Source organism: Eleginops maclovinus, chromosome 8, assembly GCF_036324505.1.
Source record: "Eleginops maclovinus isolate JMC-PN-2008 ecotype Puerto Natales chromosome 8, JC_Emac_rtc_rv5, whole genome shotgun sequence".
NCBI classification, from domain to species: domain Eukaryota; kingdom Metazoa; phylum Chordata; class Actinopteri; order Perciformes; family Eleginopidae; genus Eleginops; species Eleginops maclovinus.
The window spans coordinates 17,011,329-17,038,766 of record NC_086356.1 but is presented as its reverse complement, the minus strand read 5'-3'; the positions used below and the strand labels follow the sequence as shown (position 1 = coordinate 17,038,766).

The window sequence follows — 27,438 nt, the reverse complement described above, 5'->3', positions numbered from 1 at the left end:
GTCTCCTGAGGGCAGGACTCAATGACTGCTCTCCTCCCAGCTCCGGGTTGCATCATGCCTGGGAACTTTGCTCCAATAAGGGGCTTGCTTTGTGACTTGTGGAGGGAGGCGGGTGCAGCGGTGCCATCAACAGGACGGGAATAAAGAAAAATAGCCACACATGAGCAACATCACCCACGGAGAGGAACCACTGTGTTGGATTTCCCCCGCGGATTTGAAACAGTCCACGTGTTTTTTGCGTGATTTGTGCATGGAAGGAAATCCGTAAGTGTATCGGTGAATTGTCACAGGAAAAAGGGGCGCCCAAATCTGTCCCTCCTGAGGACGGGACCTGTTTTTGAAGCTCAACAACAATGGACTGCGTTTCCACCGGGACCCTCTGTTGGAGACACACGTGGGATTTTAGCGCTTCAAACCCGGACGACATTTGTGTGTTTTAGTTTAGTTTAACGGCGTGTCGTTGAGGGGGGTCGGTGACTGGAGCCCGTGATGCCGGCGAGAAACAGGTATAACCTGGTGGATGATTTGGCGGACTCGAGGGTGCCGCTGCATAACGAGGAAGCGTACCAGCATGGGATTTCTTTCCAAGCCAAGGTGAAATAACATTTAAGAAAGGCTTTTTTTTTTAGAACCGTGTGAGCACACAGTGAATTCAGAGTAGAGTTGTTTTGGAGCGGAGTGGCAGGTGCACTGGAGCCTTTCATCCGGGGCCCAGCATGAAGTTTGAACGCATGGAATTGTAGTACTCAACCACACACATGTGGTGTATTGTTGCACGTCTTATGTGGATGATTGTTTATGTGTAATCTCTAAACATTTAGATGTATTTTTGTTTTTGGTGCTTACAAGTAGTGGTGGAAGAGGATTCAGTCGCAGTACAAGTATAGAAATACTCAGGAGGCTAACATTCATGCATTCAAAATTGTACTTTAGTTAAAATAATAAAGTATTGTAGCAAAAAATACTAAATGTTCGAAAAACACTCATGCATTTCAAAATCATACATTTAATTTATTGGCTTTTACAGCATATCACTTTCTTTTTGCGGCTAGTTAAGACAGAATTTCACTACTTTATATATTGCTGTGTTGGTTATCCTATAATAATACATCAAATTATGTGACTTGATATATTTTAGGTAATTTGAATTAATGATCTTAACCTGCAAAACACTTTATTACAAAATGAATGAAGGGAAGTACAAGTGCAATATTTGCCATAAAAGGTATTAGAGTCCAAGTATAAATAGAATAAAATGGAAAGACTCAAATGTACAAATACCTCAAAATAGAACTTAAGTAGTCTAAAGTACTTGAGTAAATGCACTTAGTTACTTTCCACTGCAGCTCAAAGTGAAGTGAACTGAGTGTATTTTCAGGTTTTCCCTAGTCATTGAATTATTAACATCTCCGAGAAGAAAGCTTGACAGTATTCTGTTTTTAGTGGCACTATTCACACAGCAATCTGTAGCTTTATTTTGGGCTTTCTGAGATGTTTTTTTCTATTTTTGGGGGGTAAGCAAAGAAGAGCGCAGTGGTAGAAAGGGTTAAATGGGAGTGTTACTTGTAATAAAGTTAAATCACAAACCTTTTAATACCCTTTATGCTGTTACAGTAGGACTGCATATCAACTAGGTTTCTCATCCATGTTGTTTTCTTTCTCAATATTGCTTTATTTGACTGAAGGTCACATCACACATCCATCCATGTGCCACTGTAGCAGCATGTCCATAATTACATAAAATGATCACCAATTCGTTTTTAAAAAAAGCATTATTACAAAATGACATGGGTTTATGGGTATATGGACCAACTAACAGATTATTTAACCCCCCAAAAACATCGTATCTAGGAGCTGTTAAATGTGCAGCTGTAGGGTGGGGGATAACATCTCTGACTGTCTTTTATTGTGTTTGTGTTTTCTACAGTATGTGGGGAGTCTGGACGTGCCCAGGCCCAACAGCCGGATGGAGATCGTGGCGGCCATGAGGAGAATCAGGGTAAGATGTAAACACAATATCATGTGTGTTTAAGAGCGCACACTCAACAGTCCTGTGATGATCTCATTTGAACTCTTATTACAATTACACACTTAGCACACACATCCTGTGTGTGTGTGTGTGTGTGTGTGTGTGTGTGTGTGTGTGTGTGTGTGTGTGTGTGTGTGTGTGTGTGTGTGTGTGTGTGTGTGTGTGTGTGTGTGTGTGTGTGTGTGTGTGTGTGTGTGTGTGTGTGTGTGTGTGTGTGTGTGTGTGTGTCCGTAGTGACGCATGCACTCACTGGCTGGACAACAGATCACGACTTCAGGGAATGCAATGCAGGGATGATGTCTGCATAAAGAAAAAGTAATAAGAGATCTCTCGGCTGAATCATGTGTTGCCATTTTCTATAAATGTTTGTGAAAGTTCAAGGACACAGTGTGTGGGCATGTTAATGCTACCTTTGATTGAAGTCGGTGTGTTTCCTTTCTGTTGAGTGGGTAGTAGCACTCTGTCGCCTGGCATTTCCTCATCTTATTCATACTATCATATTATAGCCAGGCTTGTTGGTTTTTCTTCTTCCCATAAAGCATCAGCAGTCAGTAGTGTTACTATGGGGATCATGTAATCATTTTTCCCTTTCATGTCCCAGTGGGTCAGCATTTTCCTCTAGGAGCTAACACAGAGCAGTATCAGAGAGCCGGGTTGTTCTGTAATTTAAGCGTGGCTCACTGTGCTCGCTTGTTTCAGACATGACAAGGCGCTTTACCCAGGCTGAGTTTTATTGTTACTGCTACGACAAAGCCATAATGTGCATTTATCCTCTGAGAAATGGGTGAGTTTAAAGGGGCCCTTTTCAGTGTTTTCCCTTTCCTATAGTGTGTTATATGTTTTTTTTGCATGTCAATGGTTTGCAAAGGCCAAAATCCCTGTTTTCTCTCCTACACACTCCCCCCCTGCCTTAAATGCCTCCATTGGACCTCCAATGAATTTTTTCATAGTGACATCACTTTGTAAAACTAGTGCTTCTATTGGGTATGCTTAAACACATTGTACGTGAAAGGCTAAGGGGCTTGACAGCTCTAAGCGGTTGACAAATCACAACAGAGCTGGTCAGCTAACCAATCAGAGCAGACTTGGCTTTGGTTTCTGACAGAGGGTGAAAAGAGGTCCTGCAACACAGGCAGTATGAGAAAAATAAAGAGCTTTCTGAACATTAAAGCATAGAGACATGTTCCAGTAGAGACACTAAATACAAATATGAACCTGATAATCCTCCCGTGTTCTTTTCAATGCTTTGTTTTTGCTCCTTTAGTGTAAATGATAGATGTTGTAGAAGGCTGCTTTACTAATTCAGAGTAAGTGTGAGGCTGTGTGTATAAAATCAGAGAAACCCTGCTGTTACAGAAAGATATTTTAGGCAGAGACAGACTCATTGTGTGTGTGTGTGTGTGTGTGTGTGTGTGTGTGTGTGTGTGTGTGTGTGTGTGTGTGTGAGAAATGGGCAGATAGTGTCTGTTATCTCCTGAAATTCCCAAAGCTGACACATCAATAAAGTTGTAAACTAAACATGATCATAGAGGTGATACATGGCAGGCTGAGGCAGAACATAAAACATCAGGTATACCCAGGCAGAGAAGATGCTTTGATGTGCTGCAAGAAAAAGATGACAAGCTTTTTATGTTTATTTATTTACCTCATGCTGCTATTCAAAGATATGCACTCATTAGTGCTTGTTTGTGTCCGAGTGTGATGACGCAGACATGCTCTGTGTCTTAAGTACCTCTTGAGGTCTAAAGAAAGCTGAAATTAATAATGAATGAGTTACTATTCTGAAGTTGCAACTCTCAGGCTATTGTATGGAATATCTTTGTTTTTAAGTAAAACAGAACACTGCTTCATAAAGTCCCCTGTGACTAATGTGAACAGAGAGTCTGCCTGATAGAGTGGACCGATCTATAAAAAAACAACCTCTCATTTATTATATATATATTTATAGAGTCATGTGTGTTTAATGCATTCTCTGCTGACTACAGAGATGATGCTATTTTTAGACAGACCATTGGATTGGCGTTTTTACTGTGTCATGTTATCTTTGAATTACATTACTTTTACTGTGCCAATCAAAGGATACTATAAAAATGTGTTTCCTGACATCGCAATATATTTTTACTGCAAAACTCCTCAAAAGAAGTGAGGAATATTCACCCTACATCTAAATTAAGGAGAAAAAGCTTCACTGTAATGAACTTTGGGAAGCAAATTAAAAGATCAACAACTATGTGCTCTTTGAACAAGTTTATGCTGTAGTTAACTCAAAAGTGCATTGGTTGTAGGTTAAAGATTTGAATAGCGATGACGCGGCCAAAATATCCCCCCCACAAAGCATGGTTATTAACAAAAAGGGCTGTTATTTCAGGATTGGATGGGTAGGTTGCAGACCCTTCAGTGGATTGAGTTGAACACGGGTCTGTATTATTTCTTTTGAATCCAGTTTTTTATCTGGAGAGGGAAATTGTGTTTTTTTTAACTTCGTTGGAAAGTCGTGTGTGTGTGTGTGTGTGTGTGTGTGTGTGTGTGTGTGTGTGTGTGTGTGTGTGTGTGTGTGTGTGTGTGTGTGTGTGTGTGTGTGTGTGTGTGTGTGTGTGTGTGTGTGTGTGTGTGTGTGTGTGTGTGTGTGTGTGTGTGTGTGTGTGTGTGTGTGTGTGTGTGTGTGTGTGTGTGTGTGTGTGTTTTTTCAAACACATGGTAAGCACTGATTGTTTCTTGTGGCCAAACTCTTCTGTAGGGTGACCCCTCCCACACTGTGCCTACACTGAATGAATGCAAACACAATTAGAGGGTGGGCATGCGCTCGGCATTGGCTGCCAAGTCAAACGTGATTAGCTTTGTTCAGCTGAATATCGACTTACTTTCCTGACTCACCTCATCTCGTTTCACTGAAACCTTGTCTTTTATAAAAAAGAAAAAGCACTACCGTTTAGATGAGGGACTGAGTGCAGAGTGTGATTAAAGAGTGTGGAATGAACTGATGGCACTGAGGACAGAGACTCCAGTCCTGAAATCAAGAGGGGTTGCTGCGTGGTGGCTGGCAGAGCCGTAGTCGTTTCATCTCCATCGGCTAATCTGTTTAGTCTCAGTGGATGTGAGGAAACAGGAGCAAACACAAGCAGAGAGGGAGAGCAGCCTGATCCTTGCTGAACAAACACTGAATCTGGTTTTGACAGTGCTAGTTCAGTGAAGTCCTCACACACCTGCCATTCCCAGAGCTAACAAAAAGAAAAAGACACAATTTAGTATCCTGTGGATCTTTTCAGAGTTGTTTTGTTAAACCTTCTCCCATTATGTCTGATTGGTCCTACTGTGCTGGTTTATAAGAATTACTTTCATTCAGTTTGACCGGTGGCTTAGAAACCGACCCAGTAGTGAGGTGTGTGTGTGTGCGCTCCAGTGCTTTATAATAGAGAGACCCCTTGCATTGTAACAACCACCACAACTGATTATCGAGGGCTGAATGATAAAAGCTGCATCCCACACGGAGAAATTTGGTTGCTCACTGCTTTGGAAAAGGTTTGTGCATGTACTGGAATTTCCTTGGGAAACAAGCAGGCCGCTGTCTCCTCTTAAAAAAAAAAGAGAGTTTTTGCTTACCATCTCCTCACTCTCCTTCTACCAGAATAAACTGTCTCAATTTAGCACATCTTTGCTATCTCCTCAGTGCTGACAGGAATAGATTAAGGCTGAGGGCAGGCTGTGCATGCCTCCCTTTGAATTTTGATCGGCTCTAATGGGATTTTAAGCCTCCCTCGTGTCCGTCAGGATGCAGCCTCCGTCCTCACGCTGCCAAGAGTCTTTCTGGAAATTGCCTGGCTCCCTTTGGACCCCTTGCTTATCCGGACATCTCAAGTTAGAATCATTCTCTGTCTTGCATTAAAAAAGCAAACCATATCTTTTTTTGGAGTTCCTCTATTTCAGTATGGGGCAGTTGAGCCTTTTTGGGAGAGCTGTCATGATTCAGAAGTAGATCTTTGACTGCCAAGAGGGATGCAGTGATAAAACAGGCTCTCTGGCCATGTCAGTGCAACAGAATATTTGTTTATTTTTAACTTGATGTGTCAAATCTTCAAAACTTTACTGGAAAAAAAACAGATTTTGAGAAAATGCCCCCTCAGATTTTTTACCAGTCGAATAATCAAGCTGGGCTAGGGCATGTGTGTTTGATGTTAACCATCTTCTCTTCTCTATGCTCATGTGACCACCTGTCACTGTGGCAGCACTCAACTCCATTTGCCTGCAGCCAAAATAAATAACTTCCACCAGACGAACAGCGAAATATCCATATTTCACTTTCACCTTTGGCAATATTTTGACTTACTTTGTATTCACTCAGGGAGACATTTCAGGACAGCTGCTGCATTGAATATCTCTCTGTTATCGTGGGCTTGTTTAGGCCATTATCATTGCCAAACAATATGGTGAATGATAATCCCACCTTATGCTCACTGTGAATCACATTTTTGTTTATCAATCACACATCCTGCAAGTCCCAGAAAAACCAGGGGGAGAAATGAGAGCACAGATTAACCCTGGGGGTAACAGATCTTAAGCCAAGTGAGGACAGGTGTTGTTCTATGTGCAATCACATGTGTGAAAGTGGGATATGTACTATTTAGGGGGGCATGACATATATTTGGTGGGGGGGCATTGTTTTCACTTTGTATTCATGGTAGTTTAATGGCAGATGTACAAGAGCATAGTGGCTGACCTATATGTGTACTGGATCAGACGTGATTTTAGCTTTGAAAGGGCACAGCTACTCTTTGTTTAACCGAACCCCCAGAGAAAGGGGGGGCCCATTCTTCTTTACAAATAATTAATTCACAATACATGATCAGCGTTTTAAAGTGTAGTGCTGCATGATCTGCTCTGTTAAGACCCGGTCACACCAGAAAGTGGCACAGTATATGCATGTGGCAATAATTCAATGTGATAAGGGAAACGCATTGGGATGAATTCATCAAATGTCTATTTATTTTTTCTCTATTATTACAATTATAATCTCTGCACTTAAGTACCTTATTATAAGAGAAAAAACTCTTAACGACATTTCACAAGTTTTTCTGACATAGACGAAACAACTATTCCATTCATCAAGAAAACAATCAACAGATTATTTGACAACTAAAAATGGTTGTCCAAAATGCTAAATTGCAGCATTTCCATTGTCATCTGAAGATTTCTTGAAAATAGTTTTTCTTAAATGCTGGTGTGACCCAGCCCCCCCTTTTTAAGTTTACATTAAACCTAATGCTGCACACTGGAAATTAGCTGACATCCGCACTCTATGGGAAACAGTGTTTTATTTTGCCAGCAGACAGTAGAGTCACAAAAACATGACCTCAGTTAATTCATTTTCTCTTCATGCTGAGGTGGATTTTTTACCTTTTTTAAAAAGAGCATTTGGTGCATTTCCCGAGTGAAAGCACTTAAGTTAATGTTTTATCGTGTATCTTTTTTTTAACTGTTTGTTACTGTGTGTGTTGGATAAATGTGCTGAAGGGACAGCAGGTCTTTGCTCACATGGATGGACAGACAGGTGGTGAGTGGTCCCTGCCTCCATAACCAGCATCATGTTGCACGCACACACAAACACACAGTCTTATGCTATCATCATCTCCCCTCCGGCGCCGCTGTGTCTTTCAGTGCAACAATTAGTCAAGTTTTATACACTCAGATCTCCCCACGCTCACCCAAAACAAGACCCTTGCAAAGAAAAATACATTTCTAAAACCCGGAACTCCATCCTGCTGCACAGCCTGAAGGCACATTTTCTTCAAAGACATTCCCTGACCATCGCTATCTGCTGCCTCAGCCCACTCAGGGTCTCTGTATTGGATACATCAACATAAAGCTTGTTATTTGTAGTATTTCCAGACTTGAAAATGTGATTTTCTAAAAGTTACACAACACAGATGCTGGATAAAACCTTCCAAATCTAATGTTGGCATTGTCAAACCAGGTCAGATGTGTAATTTGTTCTCTGTTTGGGAGAATTGCAATATGTCAGCAAGTCAAAGCTTATAGTTGTGTAAAGTGTAAAGGTCCCAAAAGAGCTCATAGCCAGAAACTGATTATATGGACAGTCATTTGTTACTGCCATCTGCACAGCCTGCTGTAACTTATCTCCAGGACAAACACAACTTAAATCAACAGACCAGACCGGACACGTGTGTGTGTTTGGGTGTGTGCCTATACACCTCTATGTTATATCTGCATTTATTTAAGTGCAATTGCATTAGAGTATTCATGTGTCCTTGGGTTTGCACAGAATAATGGATTATGAGTTGTAAAGGCAGAAAAAGTGTAATATTTACAAATGGTGGGCAAACAAATAGGAACATGTAACAATTTGCTCGATTATTGCGAAAATGGATTGAAATGATGAAGATTTATGGCATTAATGTCTATGGCGCTATTTTATGCAACATGACATGCTAGGTTAATATACTGTATATGCCTGCTAGCTGTCCATTCAATGTTAAAGGTCCCATATTATGCTTTTTGGGGTTTTCCGTTTCCTGTAGTGTGTTAGTTATGTTTGTGTGCATGTAATAGGTCTGCAAAAGCTAAAATCCCAAAGTTCAGGCCAGAGGGAGATTCACTCCCATATCCCTCCCCCCTGCCTGAAACGCCTCGATTGGATTCCTTTCTTTACTTCCTGGTTCAGTTCCGTATCACACTGACCTCAGCGTGATAAAGAACTGAATAAGCCAATAGCAGTGCAAGCCGCTCCATAAAGCCGACCCCAGCAGAGGAGCCATGGCGAGGAGAAGCAGCCACTTTCGCTGCGAACCAAAACTTGCTTTGTTTGCGATACCTAAGGAAGAAGATGTGAAGACCAAGTGGAATGCATTTATTTTTACCACTATTCCCCCGGAGCAAAAACCCAAATTATGGTTGTGTTCTCGACATTTCACTGAATTGTGGAGCTGTTGTGGGAGTTGAGCCGCAAGCACATTGCTAGCCTCGGCAACGTTGCAAGCTAACGCTATCAACGCTGTAACAATAGTATTATGTAGTAGTGTTTGTTTCAACACGGACTTGTTAGAGTGTGACACCTATGAACGGTAGCTGGACAGAGTTTGTTATACTAGGTTGTGAACCAGTGACGGATTTAAATAAACTGTAAGCAAACTGGAATATGCTTTAATCGTCCATTCTGTGTCGGGTAGAGACAGGGCAGAATGAAACATGGTGGCAGTGGAAACTTAAAGAGGACGGAGCAGAAAAACGGACTTCTACGGTGCAGCTAACTACCTAACGTTAGCAGACCGGCTAACAAGAAAATCGCGGGAGTTGAAGAGGACGCTCCAGTCAGTCGGCAGTGAAAAATGGAAGGTTTGAAACCTCCACCGACATTGTGTTTGGACACCAGCAACATAGCGAAGGCTTGGAAATCATGGAAGGAGGAGTTTACACTATACATGGATCTTTCCATGCCTGAGGCGGCAGAGGATGTAAGAGTGAAACTGTTCTACTACCTGATCGGAGAGACCGGTAGGGAACTTTGTGAAACTTTGATGAGCGATGTGACTTCTCCCAGGAGGAAACTCAGTGAACTGATTGGAAAATTTGATGAACATTGCAACCCTAAGGTAAATGAGACAGTAGAAAGGTATCGTTTTTTCATGAGAAATCAAGGACGGGATGAAAACATTGATACATATGTAACTGATCTCAGAGTGTTAGCCAGCACATGTAACTTTGGAGACATAAAGGACTCACTTATACGTGATAGAATAGTATGTGGCAACAACAACTCAGGACTGAGAGAGAGAGATTACTCAGAAAGGGAAAGCTGACATTGGACAAGTGTCTACAGTTGTGCAGAGCTACAGAGTTGTCACGTGAAAATAGCGAAACCATTGGAGGAAGCACAGTGGAAGAAGTACACATAGTGAAACAGACAGCAAGGCAAGATAAAAACATGGACACTGTGTCATGCATGTTCTGTGGGAAGACACATGAAAGGAACAAGGCCAAATGTCCAGCCTTTGGAAAGCGCTGCAAAAAATGTGGTAAAGAAAATCCCTTTGCAGTCAGGTGCTAATCCAATACAGAGAAATGGAAAAGAGGAAAACAGGTACACTATGTGACTGAAGAGGACAGTGATGATTATGAGGACGTCATGAGTGTCAATACTACAGAGATACTGACAAAGACTGGCAATGAGACCAGAGATGACGAAGCCAAGAACAGCCAGCTTTTTGCAGGGATGCTGGTAGGCAAAGAGCTTGTGAAGTTTCAAATAGATTGTGGAGCTACCTGTAATGTAATCCCCATAAATCTATTGAATCCAGACACTCAGATGGAACGCACAAAGAAAGTGCTGATTATGTACAACAAAACCAAGCACTTGGAAAATGCAAGGTGAAGGTGAGGAACCCGAGAAACCAGAAACTATACCGGCTGGAGTTTGTGGTAGTGAATGAGGACTGCAAACTGCCACTGCTTGGCAGGAAGACAAGTGAAGCTATGAAACTGATCAAAGTACAATATGAGAACATTCTAGCTATAGACAGCATCGTAACTGAAGAGGAACCATCTCAGTGTGAACTAACCATCAAACAAATAAAGAAGGAGTTCGGAGATGTGTTCACAGGTGATGGCTGCCTGGAAGGAGAGTACAGGATTGAGATCGATGAGAGGGTGGAGCCAGTGAAACTTCCTAAACGACGAGTCCCTGTTGCCATGATGACTCCACTGAAGGAAGAACTAAAGGATCTTCAAAGGAGAGAGATCATCACACCGGTGGAGAAAAGCACGGAGTGGATCAGCAGTCTGGTCACTGTGCAGAAACCTAATGGGAAGCCTAGGATATGCATCGACCCCAGACCACTCAACAACCTTCTCAGGTTTTTTGCAGATATTATAAAAGAAAATACACCTACTGAACTGGTTATAGTTTCCCCACAACTTATAATAATAAATTAGGTTTACTGGGGCTCTTTCACAAACATCTGCTATTAGTTTTAAAGTCAAGAACAGCTTTTCTAATGTCCACCAGACCATATTAACCAGACCATATTAACCATTTGTACCAAAACGAAACATACTTCCAACACCAAATGTCTAAATCAGCACTGAATGAAAACCAGCTAACGTCTCTACATCGCACCAAGTGAGCTACGGCGATTTGTTTACTTCTTGCTATTTGCACAAACCACACATCAGGGCAGTGGTGGCGAAGTCCATAGGGGCTTGGCCTGGGAACTGGAAGGTCACCAGTTCAAGTCCCCGAAAGACCAAGTGCCACCGTGGTGTCCCTGAGCAACCTACACTGCTCCCCGGGCGCCGTACATAATGGCAGCCCACTGCTCCTAACACTAGGATGGGTCAAATGCAGAGACCGCATTTCGTTGTCCTAGTACTTGTACTCTGTGCAATGACAATAAAGTTGAATCTTTCATCTTTCATCATATGAAACTTCAGACTCCACAGATTCCATTGGTATAAGTTCATCACTGTACGACCAAAACTCACTGAACTAGCAGCCAAGAAAGAGCAAGAAAACGCCTTCACTTCACAGAGCCATAGCTATAAACAGTTTTACCTTTGCTGTTTGTGATCAAAGTTGTGTTCAAGGGCACAAAAACGCTGCTGAAGGTTAATCAGGTGTCTCTGTCTCACTTTGAAATGATTACTGATCATTCATCATTATTTATTCGTAATAAACTGGTACGGCACAACAAGCAATGCCGTTTTTTTCAGTTTTATTCAGGGGCGGGACATTTGACAAATCTCTAAGCGGTTGACCAATCACAGCAGAGTCGCCAGCTAACCAATCACAGCAGAGAGCGCTTTTGGAAAGGTGGGGGCATGGGCTCTTCACAGCGTTTTCAGGCAGAGTGAAAAGTGGTCATTTATGCACAGACAGTGTGAGGAAAATAAAGCACTTTTTCAACATTGAAGCATGTAAACATGTCATAGTGGAGCAACAAAATACATATGGACCTGAAAAGTAGCATGATAGGGGACCTTTAAAACGAAGTACACTGGATATAAACTCCCCAAACAGGCGAATACATACCAGTTTCACCCACTGTCTCTGCTACCTCTCTCCATGCCTGGTTCCTCCTGTTTGTGTCCCTGTATGTGAAAAGGGACTGGTCATACAAGACCGGGTGATTCCCTACAGTTATAATTTTTTCTTTTTTCGTTCATTTTTGGGGAAATGAGCTTTCCTGGCATCTTTACATACACGCGGTTTGATTGACTAGCACTTGTAGTGGCATATTTGCATACGCGGGATTTTATTGGCTGGCGCTTTGGTCGATCGTTGAAAAGTTCAACCTTTCTCAACTTTCACCTTGAGCAACGGAGCCGACGCAACGGAACCACAATGCAGTTCGGCAACGCTTGAAGTCACCCCATTCAAAGTGAATGGGTAGGTCCGTCATGCGCCAACGCAACGGAACCATGTGTACGGGCCTTAAGAGCCGTTTGTCTCTTTCTCTTTCTTTCTTCTTTCTAGGGACTGTGTCTATATTAATTCAAAGTCATTCTCCGGTCTGTAAATGTACAAATTTGACCCAGTCACCAGGATTGTCCTAACAGATTTGAATTAGAGTAGAATTTCAATTGCATGTTGGTTTTCCTCAGCTCGTCTTTAGATGAATGGTCCTCTCGAGCATTTACTCCCTCTCGCTATTATCCTACAAATCTGAATTAACCACAAATGTCAGGCTGCTCCTCAGGTATCCCTAGCAACCAGCTCTGCCACAAAAACATGTTTCTCAACTCCTTTTTTCGGATTTGGGATAGGCTCACAGTTTGGTGCAGATTAAGAACCTGTGTTTGAGTTTGTGATTATAGCTGCACAGTAGCATTAATAGAAGCAGCACTATTATTTGTATACGTTTTCACAGAAATTAAAGTACTTTTCACTTATTCTCCATCTTACTTAAAATAAGCATGAGCAGGTTGGCAAGTCGCAAGTCGCAACCCTCTGCCTGGAGGTGTTTCTTCTAAGCATGAGTCGACAGATAAACTAGGCCCATTGTATTATGGGTATCGTTTGTTTAATAATGATTGAGGAAAGTGCTGCAGGCTTTTGAGCTGGCAGTTAGGCTGCCCTACTTTACTTTTTTTGGAGTCTTTGGAGTGTGTAGTGTCTTCTCTCATCTTGTTCCAGCATGCTACATAGCAACACTCAAAGTGTTTTACTCGTGCTCTGATATCTTTCAACTTTCCCATCCTCCCTCCTGATTCTCTTGTTGTTTCCTTACCTTCACCTCTCTTTCATTGTGACTGTTTTACTCTGTTCCCCTTCTCTTGTGTCAAGTCTGTGTTGGTTAAAACATACAGGAAGCAGTCAGGGTTTAAAAGCTTTGAGCTCAAGTTGATTTTAATTCGCCTCCTGACTTCCTCTTGTAAACACCTCCATTAACCCATTATTCACTTCATACTTTTATAGCTGGATCATCTTCCTAATGACTATTGGAATACCAAGCAATCATGAAGCAATCATGTTTTTCATATGGAGACACAGCCTGATAGATAGTGAAGTCATCTTCCCCTCACCTGACCTGAGGCAAGGATGTAAATAGGCTTTTACATGGATGTGAATGCTAGATGCAAATTTTCATCTAGCATTTTTAGCTACATTACATTACATTTTTCGTTTAGCTGAGACTTCTTTCCAAAGCAACTTGGAAGCAAGAAAAGTGCAGATTTATTGGCTGTCCTGGTATCAATGGGGAGCCAGTATGGCAAACAGGGTTGCAATGTGAACAGGTATGACATAATGGTTGCTTACTACAAATATTAGGGATGGAAATATGTTTAGACATCCTTACAATAAAAATGAATCTAAATGATTCGCAGGAAAGAGATGGCATTTTTAACTACACTGCAAAATGGAGACTCTGCAAACAGACACGGTTTCGCAACTATCTCACTTGTTATCTCACTTGTATCTTGCTTGTTCCTTACAAAAACCATTGTGTAACAATGAGACATTGGGGTTTTATGGAAGGCTATGTGCTGGACATTTTCTTGGTAAGGCAAAAAAAATAGGATTTCTCTGAGATGCCACTGATTTTCCATTTTATCGTCATGATTTTTTGCTAGGTTTATCAAAAACATCAATTTAATACAGAAAAGACTATCATATTTATTTATGATTTAATTGTATTTTTCGTAATACATCAGGTGCACTCTACATCTACGGTTTGCCGCTCAGTCTTTCTGTTGTCACTAAAACCTTCAGTCTATCTGTTGAGGTAGATGGATGTGTGGTTCCTGGATGCTTTTAGGAATCCATGACTTGTCAGTGGGATTGTGTTTTTGGCTTAATCCATTGGGAGACACACAATGGTTGCTGCCTGTTATCCTCTAATTGGATAAATGATGTGAGCAAACTGCCGCCGCTCACCCCACGGACTCTGAACTGCTCCATCCTCACAGCCGCTAACGGGATAACGTATTCTCTGTAGTCCAGATGACGGGGCTAATGTGACTGTCACTTAGATTAACAGCATCTCGCTCTCACAGAGGACCATGTCCCTGTCTGTCAAACTGTCCAATTACTAATGTCTGTCACTGATGGCAGCATCGTTTTTTCAATCAAAGCTGCATTCTCAGGGTTTTCATAGAGCAGAGAAGGTATAACGATACGATATGATAACACTTAAATGTCAAACCGAGTCTGACATTGTTCTTGCATCACAGCAGCTCCATTTGCAACATTAACAGGGACACATATTGAGACAGGATACAAGGGAACAGACATTTAGCACAACACACGATCACTGGAGAGTAACCTGCCTTAGACCTTCTATCGTACTTTAGACCTTAGATTTAACTATGTATCTGATTTTTGGAATGAGTGGTTGCGTCTCTGATTTGTTGGTAACAATTCATATTCCCCTTCCAGGAGATGGTTGGGTCCAGAGACGATGTTGTTGGCCAGCCTCAATATGTTATTATGATGGACTGATTCATAACCTGCAATCTTTGACCTGATTTTCAACTGGTGGAGCAGTTTTGACTTGAAATACCTGACTTTATATTATTTATATAACACTCCGCTCAGCAGTTTTTTAAGAAGCTGTTTTGCTGCATTCATTGTTATCTTCACTTGCATCAACCCATCAGGGCAGGATAGCTGAATATATAACGAGGGAGGAGACAACCCATAAACCTAATCATATGCACTGGAGGCATTAGCATATTTTTGGAGTGGAATCTCTATTTCCCCAAACTTTTTTCATCTTTTCTTTTTTGCTTCCTTTGAATATTTTGATCCCAATTGGATTTCATTATAATCTTTGACTTGTCTGGCTTTCTGTGTGTTTTGGGTTATAATAAATCCTGCGCTCCTCTGATCTCTTTCTTATCTTCCTGTCAGGTTGTCTCTGTCTTCCCTTGCCACCCCCTACAACACATCAAATAGGAGTGTGTCGTGACTTCCCAACATCATCCTGGCTCTATTATCCCTGCTGAAAATGTTCCTGAGCTGACCTTCTCTAGCAACATTTTGCCACAGTTACAATGGGTAGGAGACAAAGAGATCTCTGTCACCAAATGTCTGTCCCTTTTGGACTAAATAACACCAGCGTAACATCTTTAAAGGGTCTCCCTCTTGTTTTTGAGTAATAACATCACTCAGATCGTACAGTGATCATCATTATCGCACTGTGTCCTGATTACTGCTCCTCTCTAAGTCCTTTGATTCTGCACAAAAGGAATTCAGTGCTTTTGATCCCTTTGATTGCCGTTAATTCACTGCAGTGCATCACTGTTGGACAGTCACAGAGCTTCAGCAACAGGGATTTTATTTGGTGGCTTTCTAACTAGGGCAGGCAAGATGAAGAAAATCTAAATACCTCTATCGTGACAATATTGTAGAGTTGACTGTTATATCTTAAAAAAATATGAACAGAATTATAATTTTGATAACTAATCATCAGTAATATTGATTTAATGATCAAAGGCAATTAATAGAGTGGAGTGGGAAAAATACTTGTATCACTTGCGGTTCCTCATCTCGAAGTTGATGTTTTTTTTTGTTAGGTGTTTGTAGTTAAAAGCCAGAAATAACATCTCTGGATAACCCAAGATTACGAGATGTTCATGTTTTGTTGTATCAGATAAAACATGACATAAAATACTCCACCAGTGATGCAAAGCTAGAATTGTCTTGTAAGTTCTGAAATATACTCCACTTTACTGTAATGTAGCCATTAAAACCAGGAAAAGACAACAATTCCCTAACAATATCCAAAATGTAAATGATATCTAGTCTCATATAATGTCAATATAATGCCCAGCTTTACCTTCCACCTACTGATGGCTTGTTTTTTGTGCCGTTATTTAGCATATTTCATAGGTGTGAATGCATCTCACTTTGACCCATGGAGGGATGCAGACAGACAGAAAGACAGACAGCAGTCAGTAGAGTGGAGCTGACAGTCATCAATCAGAGCCATGTGTTGGCACACTTTACCCAACCTTCTGTTGTCATGCATACATGAATACTGGAAGAGCTGTCTCAGTCCTCTCAGACACGGATTTAAGCTACTCAGTCATCATTGAGCTTTATGAAAGCTCTCTCACACTCCTAAAGCCTCTTCCAAGGGGCTTTTTGGGGCCATGTTTGCATGTAAGGCACAGATGGCACTCCTGATTGACACCCCGTGTTTACCCCCTGAAAACAGGGTTAACATGCGGTTAATCAGGCAGTTGCATTTGGCCTCAAACCTGTCATTGTTTAGTAAAGGGTCATCTACCTCCTCTTTCTCCCTGATTTCCTTTCATCGTGTACCTTATTTGAACCATCTGTAGTGTGTGGTGTCATGTCCATTCACATTTGTGTTTCCCTCTTGTGATGGTGGACATTTGGCATTAGATATGTGCCAATAATCTACATTTGTCTCTGTTTGGTCCAACTTTTCTAATTGGAGGAACAGCAACCAGAGCAAGTTTATAGTTTGTCCACTTAAAAATGATTTAAAATAATTGAGTTCAGCTTTTGATTATTATATTTTAATAAACTGGCAATGATGTATCATAACTATTTTACAAATACTGTGTTTCTACTCAAGTCTATCTTGGTGTAGAAGCTGCTGCTCTAAATGGAGGTCAGTACTGTAGGTAAACTGTACAGGAGCATAACTGTGTTTTTACAGTATATGGGTGTAGATGGCTCCCCCCCTGCACTGGCTCCTGGGGGGATTTTAGAGCCTGTGATCTGACAGCGATGGCCTGTAATCCTATTACTCTGACTGCTGCTCTGCCAGACTCCTGAATGGACGAGCATTGCTCAGCATCTCTGTAACGCCAAGGTCCCTAAGTTCACCTCCGGCTGAAAGATGCTGTGTTTCCCCAGTGCTTTACCTTTCCTCAGCTTCCCTCTAAGGCTTTTTTAAATAAAAACAGATGTTTTTTTTTAATTGATCCGTTAAAAAGGTTTTACCTCATCAGTAAACGCTGAGGCGAAAAAATGCTTATTCTTAGATCATGGTTAAATCCTACACTTCCTAAATCCTAACTTTTTATTGGTTATGTAACAACATACAAGCTATAGAAAGCAGTAGCATACTTCACTAACCAGTTTTTCCTCTACATGTAGTGCACTCCCACTCTGAAAAATCCAGGGTCTAAGGATATGCGAATATGAATGTTTACAGAAGATGAACTACTAGATACAAAATCTCTCTTACTTATTTTACCATGATTGGCTCTCTGCTTGTGATGTCACAAGAGATGCTTGCATGTGCACCTTTTAAACTCATATCTGAGGTAACAGAGTATGTTTCCTCTTCAGCAGATACATTTCAAAGTGCACCTCGTACACCTTTCTGCAGAGTGAAGGTCAAACATCCAATTGGAGTAACAGTAGTCTAAAGTTTGTCAAATTTCAACTAGAAATGAATGTGTGCATATGAATATCTGAAGATATCAGTCATTGTTTTTTTTATAGATTTCATGCCATCGATCTGCTTTCTAATTGGCACAAAGTATCTGATTTATTGTGGCTCACATTTTCATTTCAGTGGAGTCACTTAAGGACTCAGATCTGAATATAAAGGAGACTCTGCCCTTTCACTGGCTGTAATGAATTGGAAGAGGTTTAAGATGAGCATTTTTCCGACTTTCTGCGGTTATATTAAAATATAGTAAGTAACCATTTTAAGACTAAGTCCATTTATTATTTTGGCTGCAGCTTAGAATTACATTAAATAATCAATTCATGGTTTGGTCTTTTGAAAAGTATACCCTTCCAATGCAAAGTCTTCAGATGTTTTGTCACTCCAAAAAAGATATGTATGGTAATGGACTTTTTGACCCCTCAACACGCTTTACATACTAGAAGTCATTCACCAATTCACACCCATTCATACAGAGCAGTAAACCTTGCTCTAGGAAACTAACTTTCATACACATTCACACACCGTTGGCCATGCCATCGGGAGCAAATCGGGGTTAAGTATCTTTCCCAAAGATACATCGGCATATTGACTGCTCGGGCTGGGGCTGAACCCACAACCCTCTGGTTGAAAGACGGCCGCACTTCCTCGCAGCCAGAGTCGCCCCTTGAATGGTGTTTTCTGATGGCATAAAACACAGAAATGTTCTTATTTTTCTATTTTGAAAACTGCGACCAGAGCATGCTATTCTTCTAAAAGTGGCAAATGGCAAAAAGTCAATTCGTAACATTTTGTAGGTTATAAAATAATGTAAATAAAGGAGTTTTAGGACTGAAGAAATCCGTTTGTTCCAGTTTCCTTTATGAGTGCACATGTGGATGTAAGTAGTGTGTATCCAAGTGCACCTTCTCATTGAGTGTGTGTGTTTGGCATGCTCAGGTCGTTCCTTTGTATTTCCTCCCATGTGACTAGCCCTGAGTATCCGCTGTCAGCGCCCTGGGACTGGCTGTCCTTTCACTGCCTGTCAGTGAGTCACTCAGGCGTGGGTCCATTGATAGGGCGCAGCGCTGGAGGACTGCCTGCCCGGGCCTGCACCGACGCTGCGCTGCTTTCCCTGACAAGCTTTAAGTGTAGTTGATTCCCATAGCTCTCGCATGCCTCTCAACTAACAATAATACTACAGAATAGGAAGTCAGAAAGCCCAACTGCTTCAACTTAAATAAAGGCTGTAAGACTTTCTCAATGTGATGAGGATGGAAGAAGCTGCCTCCTCATATTTTGATAGTGTGCGCTGAAAAAACTGAAACGTTGACTTTAATTGAATGTATTGTCAGCAAATTTCACACAACAGTATTAGGTTGGTTGAAATCAATAATATTAAGTTGAACCTAATATGTATTTATTTAAACTTAATATTATTGCTTTCAACTAACCTCATACAGTTTTTAAAAATCAGTTGAGATGATATATTTAATTAAAGTCAACTTTTCACTTTTTTCAGTGTAGATAACAGATTGTGGGCTTCGATAGGGTAATTCCTGGACTTTAACAATCTCTGCTGCTCCCCCGTCTCAAAAAACCCAAAACAAGCGTGACTCGTATGGAAAATCCATTTAGAACAGGGTAAAAATATAATCATTTAATTATAATTAAAGTATATCTTTGTTATGGATTAAATCATAAACCGTGCGCATGCATAAAACAGCATTGTAACCCCCCCATGTTATTGTTCTGTTTTTATTATTTTATTATTTGTGTTTGTGTAATCCTTGTTTTGTATCTTTGTCTTTCTTTTTATGAATATCTTTGAAAATACACAGTAAAATCTGAATGTGTAAAACGTGTAGTTGATTCCTCTGCAAAGCTAGCAGCTGATTCATCCTGCAGCACATTTTGCTATTTTAATCCATGATGGCTTTTCGTTCTGACCTTGCCGCTTGATATTAAGGGAAACAATGATGATCAATTAAGAGTAGCACATAATCTGTTGTCTGAGTTCAAGCGCTTTGATTTCTTCCCTGCCTCCAACCAGACGTATTAACACAGACCACAGCATTGATCCATTTTTTCTGTCAGCCTCTATAAACACACTTGCAGTGCTAGTAATGAAAGTCATTTATCTACACAAGACACCGCTGTAGCTCCCAGGTGGAGCAGGAGCACTCGGTGCCAGCTGTGGTTGCTTATCTGTCTTCCAGAATAGTATCACTAAAACTAAGAATAAACACACTTAACAAAGACTGAGTTAAAACTGTCCCAACCTCTTCTTGAAAGTTACACTATTCCTGTTGGAGCTGAATATGGCTTTATATTATTGAATAGTTAAAGTTAAATATAAAAATAAAAAAAAGATTTGGTAAGTCTTATGTTTTAGGTAATACAAATAATTCTTCATGTATTTTATTGAAGGCAGTTTTGGCACTAGGTGATTTGGGCACCTGGTGATCATGTATATATTGAAGACAGGTGGTAGTTTGGATAAGAGCCCCAGCATAGGCATATGGTTTTTTGGCAGGGTGATTCAAGTACAATTTATAGAAAAGGCAGCAAGAAGTTATATTTAGAGGAAACGTGTTTATTGTACCTTTGATGGATCATAGAAATAAATGTACGAAAAGGATACTGCTGCCTAGACTTGGATCATTTCCTAAGATTTGCTAACGTGTTCCTCTGCTGAAGTTTAATTTTGAGTTTTATTTCTTTATGATTTTTGCCGCTACAGTGCAGTATATTGCAGTCTTGCGTGTCACCCTGCTGTCTTGGTGCAGTCCCCGTTACGAAGCCCTTTAGGCTGTCTGGTTCCTGTTAGCACCGCCTCTCCCACAGGACAAGACTGCTGCTCACTCACTGGAGGCTGCCAACAGACCCAATCCATAATATGTGCACTCAGGCGGGAACCACTCACGTAGGCACAGACAGGCATCCAAATGCAAGCAGTTTTTAAAGATGTTTTCATCTCCTTTATCTTTATTCTTTCTTTCACGTAACACTCCCAGTGTGCATAAACCAAACTCCCATCTGTTTCTGGTCGGAGCCAAGGTCGTCGTCTGGGGCGACTGTCGACGTAATTGCTCCCTTATCACACTCCTGCTGACTAATGATGGGCCGTGCCAGTTCACTCCGGAGGTTTGGACTTCTGCAGAGTCATGGGAGTCACTCTGTCCTCCCCGTTTAGCTGCGGGGCAAAGAGGCCTGTCTGAAAATACCCCTCACAGTGAGAGACTAGTTGAGCAGCAGTGATTTAAGTCTTTGTTTCTACTAATGGGACAGTGTAAGAAGCGGAGCAGCTTGATGGCCGCTGTCTCCCTGATAAGCTTTAGTTGATTCCTCTGCAAAGCTAGCAGCTGATTCATCCTGCAGCATGTTTACTATTTTAATCCTTGATGGCTTTTTTATCGCGACCTTGACACTTTTCTTTGTGAGGGGAAATAAAGATGATCAATTTAGGTTACCACATCCCCTCACAGGTAGAGAAACTAGTTGAGCAGCAGTGATTTAAATCTTTGTTTTGACTAATGGGACAGTGTAAGACGCAGAGCTTCTTGATTGCCAAAAGCAGTGGTTAAATTCCGTAATTAGCAGTTGAAGTTAGACAAAATACGTTTTGTTTTTCCGTTAACTTGAAATTACTTCCATCAGCTTTGATTTCCACGAAGCGTTTTTCCTTGCCAGGATGTTAGGCAGCTGTTGTGATTCTCAGCTCCCAACAGTCATCTCTTTGTTTACCAGATTGGGGGAGAAACAGTGAAATTCCCTGGTACTCCCCAAATCCAGGGTTTTGTAATGAAGGGGTTGCTAGGTTGCGATCTATGGGGCCTATTGTGTACTCCTGTATGGATTCAATGGTACTACAGGGAGCATCAATGACCCACCATGCACCCCACATTCCTCTGTTTTACAGGGTCGAGGAAGGGGAATGGAGGGGGTTGCCCGTCATTTAAATCCTACTCAATGATTCACTCTAAAAATATCCATGAACAGCAAGAAGAAAAACTGATTTGTCTTTTTTTCAACTTTTCCATTTTAAGAGTTCTTTGAAGCTAGACCTCTAAGTATCATGAACTAAAGGAAACTGTGACCTTTCATTAAGAGGCTGCTGACATGTTCCCTTTTGGAGCCAGGTTTCTTTCTACAGTATCCGCAGCTACTTCCACGTAATCATTTGGAGCCCTTTTCCTACAAGGAGGTGTACATATGTTCACTAAAATACGTCATGTCCTCTGGGGCGTCCTCTAAAGTTTACCCTCCTTATCCCTCGTGGTGGTCAAGATTAAATCTTGATCTCGGGATCATGAGATCCAGATTTCTCTGTGTGTGAAGTTTGATTATTCGTCAAGGGCCTTAAAAAGATATCATGGTGGGTAAAAATATTTCATATTTGGGGCAAATGTGTTTCCTCGAATGTTGACTTCCTACCACTCTTTGCCCTTTAAAGAAAAGTTTAAGATTTGGGGAAAAATAACAATCAGATATTAGCTTAGCTTACTTAGCATAAAGAATCTATGAAACCATTTAGCCTAGCTTTGTCCAAAGAAATAACTTGTAAAAGCATGTCTTACTCCCTCCAGGAAAGGAACATTTCATCCACACGTGTCTTGTTTTCATACCACAAGTGTATCTGTAGCTAATATTTGCTGGCAGAATATATTATAAACAAAATAATTTCTAAGAAGCTGCTCTGAAACTGTCTGAATTCTATTGTCTTTGCTCGCTAAGAAAGTACTAATAAAAAGTGAGTGGCCCCTTCTAGTTGGATCTTGTACTATGGTTCTCTCTGTTTGGAAGCAGCTAACTAAACATTTACAATACCGGGAACACAAACTCCACTGAGAACCAATTTTCCCCTTCTTCATTTTGTGCACATAGCAACAACCATCGCTATTCCGTCTGACAGTTTCATTATGGATTGCAGAGAGCAGCGCTAGCTAAAATTTGTTACGCTGTCTGGGAAGACTGATGAGTCTGACGGCCTAAAGGCTCACATCCAAAGAAGGATTTGAAATGAATCGTCTCAGTCTGAAGCTTGAGCCTTGCTGTATACTGAAACAGTCACAGTCAGCATTGGAGGCATAGTTTTAAGACAAACCTTAGAAGTGTGCCTCTTTGAATTTAAAGTCCATCTCCTGTTCAATCCATCAGTTATACGCTTCTCATCACAACTCATAATTCCTAATTCCTCTAGTCTGTCCTCCTAAATGTCTCAAACATGGATCAGAAAGTAAACTGAGCTCCTCTCTGGAGTATAGTTTTGCCTTGCTGAACGTTTTCTAACACGGTGAGGCTTCCAGGGAACTCATGTCATGAACTTTGTTTTTTTCTCCTGCTGTTGATAAAAGGAAAAACAAAACAATCAAAGTGCATTACAAGCTTGAATATTTCAAAACAATTTGCACTTAGATAAGCAAAGGAAATATAAAAAATTCATGCATCCCAAATCCCAGTTTGCTTCACCAGAATGTTGGCGAAAACTGAATTATGAAAGTGCATTGTGTCATTGTATTGACACTGATGTGGTAGGAAAGGTAGTCGGTGGTTCTGTAAGACTGTGTGTGTCTATGTCTGTGTGTGTGTGTGTGTGTGTGACTTTGAAAGTCACTCATGTATTGAAGTTGTTCTTTTTTGCCTTGACTTTTTGTCTGCAGTTAAACGAAACAAAAAAACATCGCTATCGTTTATTAGACTTTGCTACAAGAGTTTATATGGTGTCTCTTTAGTGGTGTTAAAACACAGTATTTGGGTTATTAATATGAACAATGCTTCCTGTTAGTATAGATTGTTAGCTAGCTTAAAAAGCATTGTGTTTACAAGATCCAGGACACGTACATACCTATATAGTGGCGCAGGAACGAGGCCTAAAACCCAGAAGTGAGTTAGCATTTTACCACTTCCAGTTCCCTCGTCTCAGAGTCAAGGGATTTCTCCGTAGGATTTTGGAAAATAGCTCGAAATAAGGTCTGTTGTTGACACAAATTTAAAAGACGGTTCATGTTTCGTTCTACGACATTAAATACACCAGCAGTGATTTATCAAACAGGTTTGTTTTCCACAGATCTTATTTCATACAATATTCCAAAAGCATATGGAGAAATTGCAGTGCTTTTTTGTCGAGGGAACCCATGCTCAGTTTACTTCCGGGTCGGCTTACAAAAATACTTCATGCCTGCACCATTCTATATAACCTGTCGATTGGAGGGTCGAGAAAAATCCTAAAGGTGCCCGTCTTGTGCTTTTTTGGGTCTTCCCTTCCCTTGAGTGTTATATGGGTTTTTGTGCATGGTAAAAATGGTCTGCAAAGGCTAAAATCCCTGTGTTCCCTTCAGAGGGAGTTTCTCTCCCACACCTTTGTTTACTTCCAGATTGACATCACTGTGTAACACTCACGCTGCTATAGGCTAGTTCTCCTAATGTCACAGTAGAGGCTCAAAATACTAGTATGAACCTGAAAATAGGTATTAAAGGGCCCCTTTAAGATTTAAATGTCTTTACTCACTCCGTTTGAACTATTTTAGAAATAGGATGTTCATTTACATATTCAGATATATTCTGGCCTCATCGTCTTTCCATTTTGTTGGTATTTTTGTCAGGTTTCAATCCCTAAAATCAACCAACTCTGCTCAGTCACCTTTCTTTGAATGTATTCCTCTCAGTCAGGGATGGGCACAAATACATCAAAATGTATTTCCAAATAAAATACAAAATACCCACCTTAAAAATGTATCAAAATAAGCTACAAAATACAGCAGCCAAAAAATGTATCAAAATAAAATACTGTATTTTTGTATTTTCAAAATACTACAAAATACTTATTTCTAAAAACCTTTTTCGTCTATCCCTTCACTTGTGCACACTATCTGGAAAAACATCTGAAAGCAAGAGACTCCTTCCATATTCAGTTAACAGATTAGATATGCTGACCCCTCAGGTTAGACATCCCAATATGTTTGCCCTTACTCTATTGTTGTAATAGATTGCCCACTATGAAGCAGTGACAATAACTCAAAGACAAACAATCCAAATTGATGATTTATTTGGAAATGTAAGCTACAGTAGGTAGCATAAACACCACCACTACCACACTTGGTGGGTTTCATCACAATGCACAACAAAAAAGTAAAAATAATAATAATTTTAAAAAAACAGGTTGTCACATTAATACTGTAAAACAGGAAAAAGAAAGGAAAATGGCAAACTCAAGTGTTGTGATCTAAGCATGTGCAAAACAGTGTGTATAACCTAACAACAAGCAGGAAATTGCCGTGAAAGGAAGTGTGGAAAACGGATGTGACCAAAAAGCCTCCTTTTTTAAAGTATAAAACCTATTTCCTGTGAGCTTTTGCAGTCTTATTCTAGGTTCATACAACCCAAACTATTTCATGATCATGTCCTGTAGGTCCTGCCTTGTCCGTAATGTTTGGTTAATTGTTCCCGGGAACATCGTGCAGCTTGATTAAAAGGTCACAGTTTGCAGGATGTCCTTACATAACAACAGCTGTCTCCTCTACTTCTGTCTCCTCCTATCCACTCACCTCTCCTCTCATCTTCAATTTTTCATCCTCTTACCCTTTCCTTGTTTCCACACTGACTTTCATTTTACCAGCATACTCCTACACTTTAAAACAAGTTCACTTGGCTGCAGTGAGAGTACAACATTAAATCTGTTACTAATGCTGTATATTAACATTTGGCAGTGTAGTAAACGGCAGACTGGACATTTAAAATGTTTGTTTTATTGTTGTATATATTTTGTGTGAAAGGTAAAAAAAAAAACTGGTCACCTAACATTTTCTTCACAAGATTTAATAAAACCGGATAAATTGGAGATCAGTACCACTCATACTAATACTTATAAGCTCAACCCGACACCTTTAGCTTAGCATAAAGACTAGAAGAAGGATGGAGCTAGTTTGGCTTGTCAAAAAATGTCCTGTGACTTCTTTTTGGTTCAGTTTTCTTTTGTATACAGTACAATGATATTTGACAGGAGAAGCAGGAAATCCTCTCATTTGAAAAGCTGAATCAGAGCAAATTGGATTTGTTTTACCATTTCTGCCAGAGAAATGTCCAACAATCATCTCTCGCTTAATCTACTAGTACTACTTTACTACTTAAGCTTCTCTTGGATAACTGGACTTAAATTCACACTGTACATTTTAGATTTATATTCTGTTTAATATTCCATTCCTTACACACTTAATGTATATATAATATCCAGCTTTATAGTTTGTTCATATTTTGTGTAAACTTTTATTCCAACATGTATATTTTCTACTTTTTTTAATGCTATTTTATTTCTGTTGAGATGTTTAGATTTGTAATAGTTTATTCCTAGTCTTTTAATTTCTCTAATGTACAATCAGTTGTGTTTTTGCTACTGTAACGCAAAAATGTCCCAAATTGGGATCATAAAGTACTTGTCTGTCCGTCTTGTCCATCTTAATTTAATCAGTAAGCTTTATTGGTACAGACATGAGAATATGTTTTAACTTGAGAGAGCTAGCTGTTTCCAGTTGTTATGCTAAGCTAAGTTTCCCACAAGCTGAGTCCTTCTTCATTTAAAACACCAATATAAATGTGGTAACAATCTTTTCACAACATTTGTGACAAGAAAACAAATAAGCTTCCTTCGTTTGCACAATGTCAAACTGATCATTTCCACGTGTGTTAATAGCCAGAGCGCTGTTTTCCATTGCAGTTTTCATCGACCTTGTAAGCTGTATGAAAGCAGCTTTTTGTCAAACACCTGCATTGTGTCACACGGTGGATGCCTGTGGCTAACTACAGGGGAACCAAGCTTCATGTCTAACAGTGAAACTAATTTGAGTCGACAGGCCAGACTTCCTAAGTTCCTCTGCAGAAAGCTGGCCAGCTGACGAGGTGGAAACATGTTAGTCGCTCCTTGCCGACCCAGCTGTTGTGAAACACTCACATCCTGGGCCTTCACTTCAGTGATCATTTAGCTGGTAGATGTTTCCCTGTCAGGCAGAGATGGGGCCACATGACCATTTCTTGACACTTTCTAATTATAATATAAATATCAGCCATGTGACAGGTAGTCGTCCAGAACATTTTAGAGGACACATTTTTGACCTGTTGATACTGTTTTTCGTGACAGTCAAAGTGAAGTCCAAGATCCATCTCTGTTATCGAAGTGTCCTCTCACTGGAGTCCGAAGAGAGGACTTTTCTTTTAGTTGGCTTTGTTCCCAATCTCAACAGACTTTATCAGTGCTGCTATAGTGAGCTGCCAAGCTAGTGAAGATGGTGATATACTAAAGTGCACTGCAGATCCTGTTGTAATAATACTGTCAGATTGATCGCGATTATGCCATAATTCAGGACATACAAGAAATAAGTCGAAAGGGTTGAGCGGTGCAGGTACATGTGAAAAAACTCATACTTTAGCGGGCAACAACTTTGATAATTAATTCATGTTTAATCACATTTTCTTTAAATGTGCTGGTTTTAGATAATCAAGTGTTAGTGTGTTTCTTTTGTGTTTTTATAACGCCATGAAGAATATTTTGGGTTA

The 27,438-nt window shown here is 40.4% G+C and overlaps 1 protein-coding gene across 2 annotated transcripts in view; it reads left to right on the top strand.

Moving 5' to 3' along the window:
• si:dkey-34e4.1 (carboxyl-terminal PDZ ligand of neuronal nitric oxide synthase protein) overlaps window positions 1–27,438 on the top strand; it is a 54,635-nt gene continuing 27,197 nt past the window's right edge. The window contains exons 1-2 of one of the 2 annotated variants that reach the window (XM_063888891.1): window positions 1–594; window positions 1,928–1,999. In XM_063888891.1, the coding sequence (XP_063744961.1) occupies window positions 490–594; window positions 1,928–1,999 (177 nt within the window). In that variant the 5' untranslated portion in view covers window positions 1–489. The remainder of the gene's footprint in view (window positions 595–1,927; window positions 2,000–27,438) is intronic. The other variant, XM_063888890.1, reaches the window with a different exon arrangement.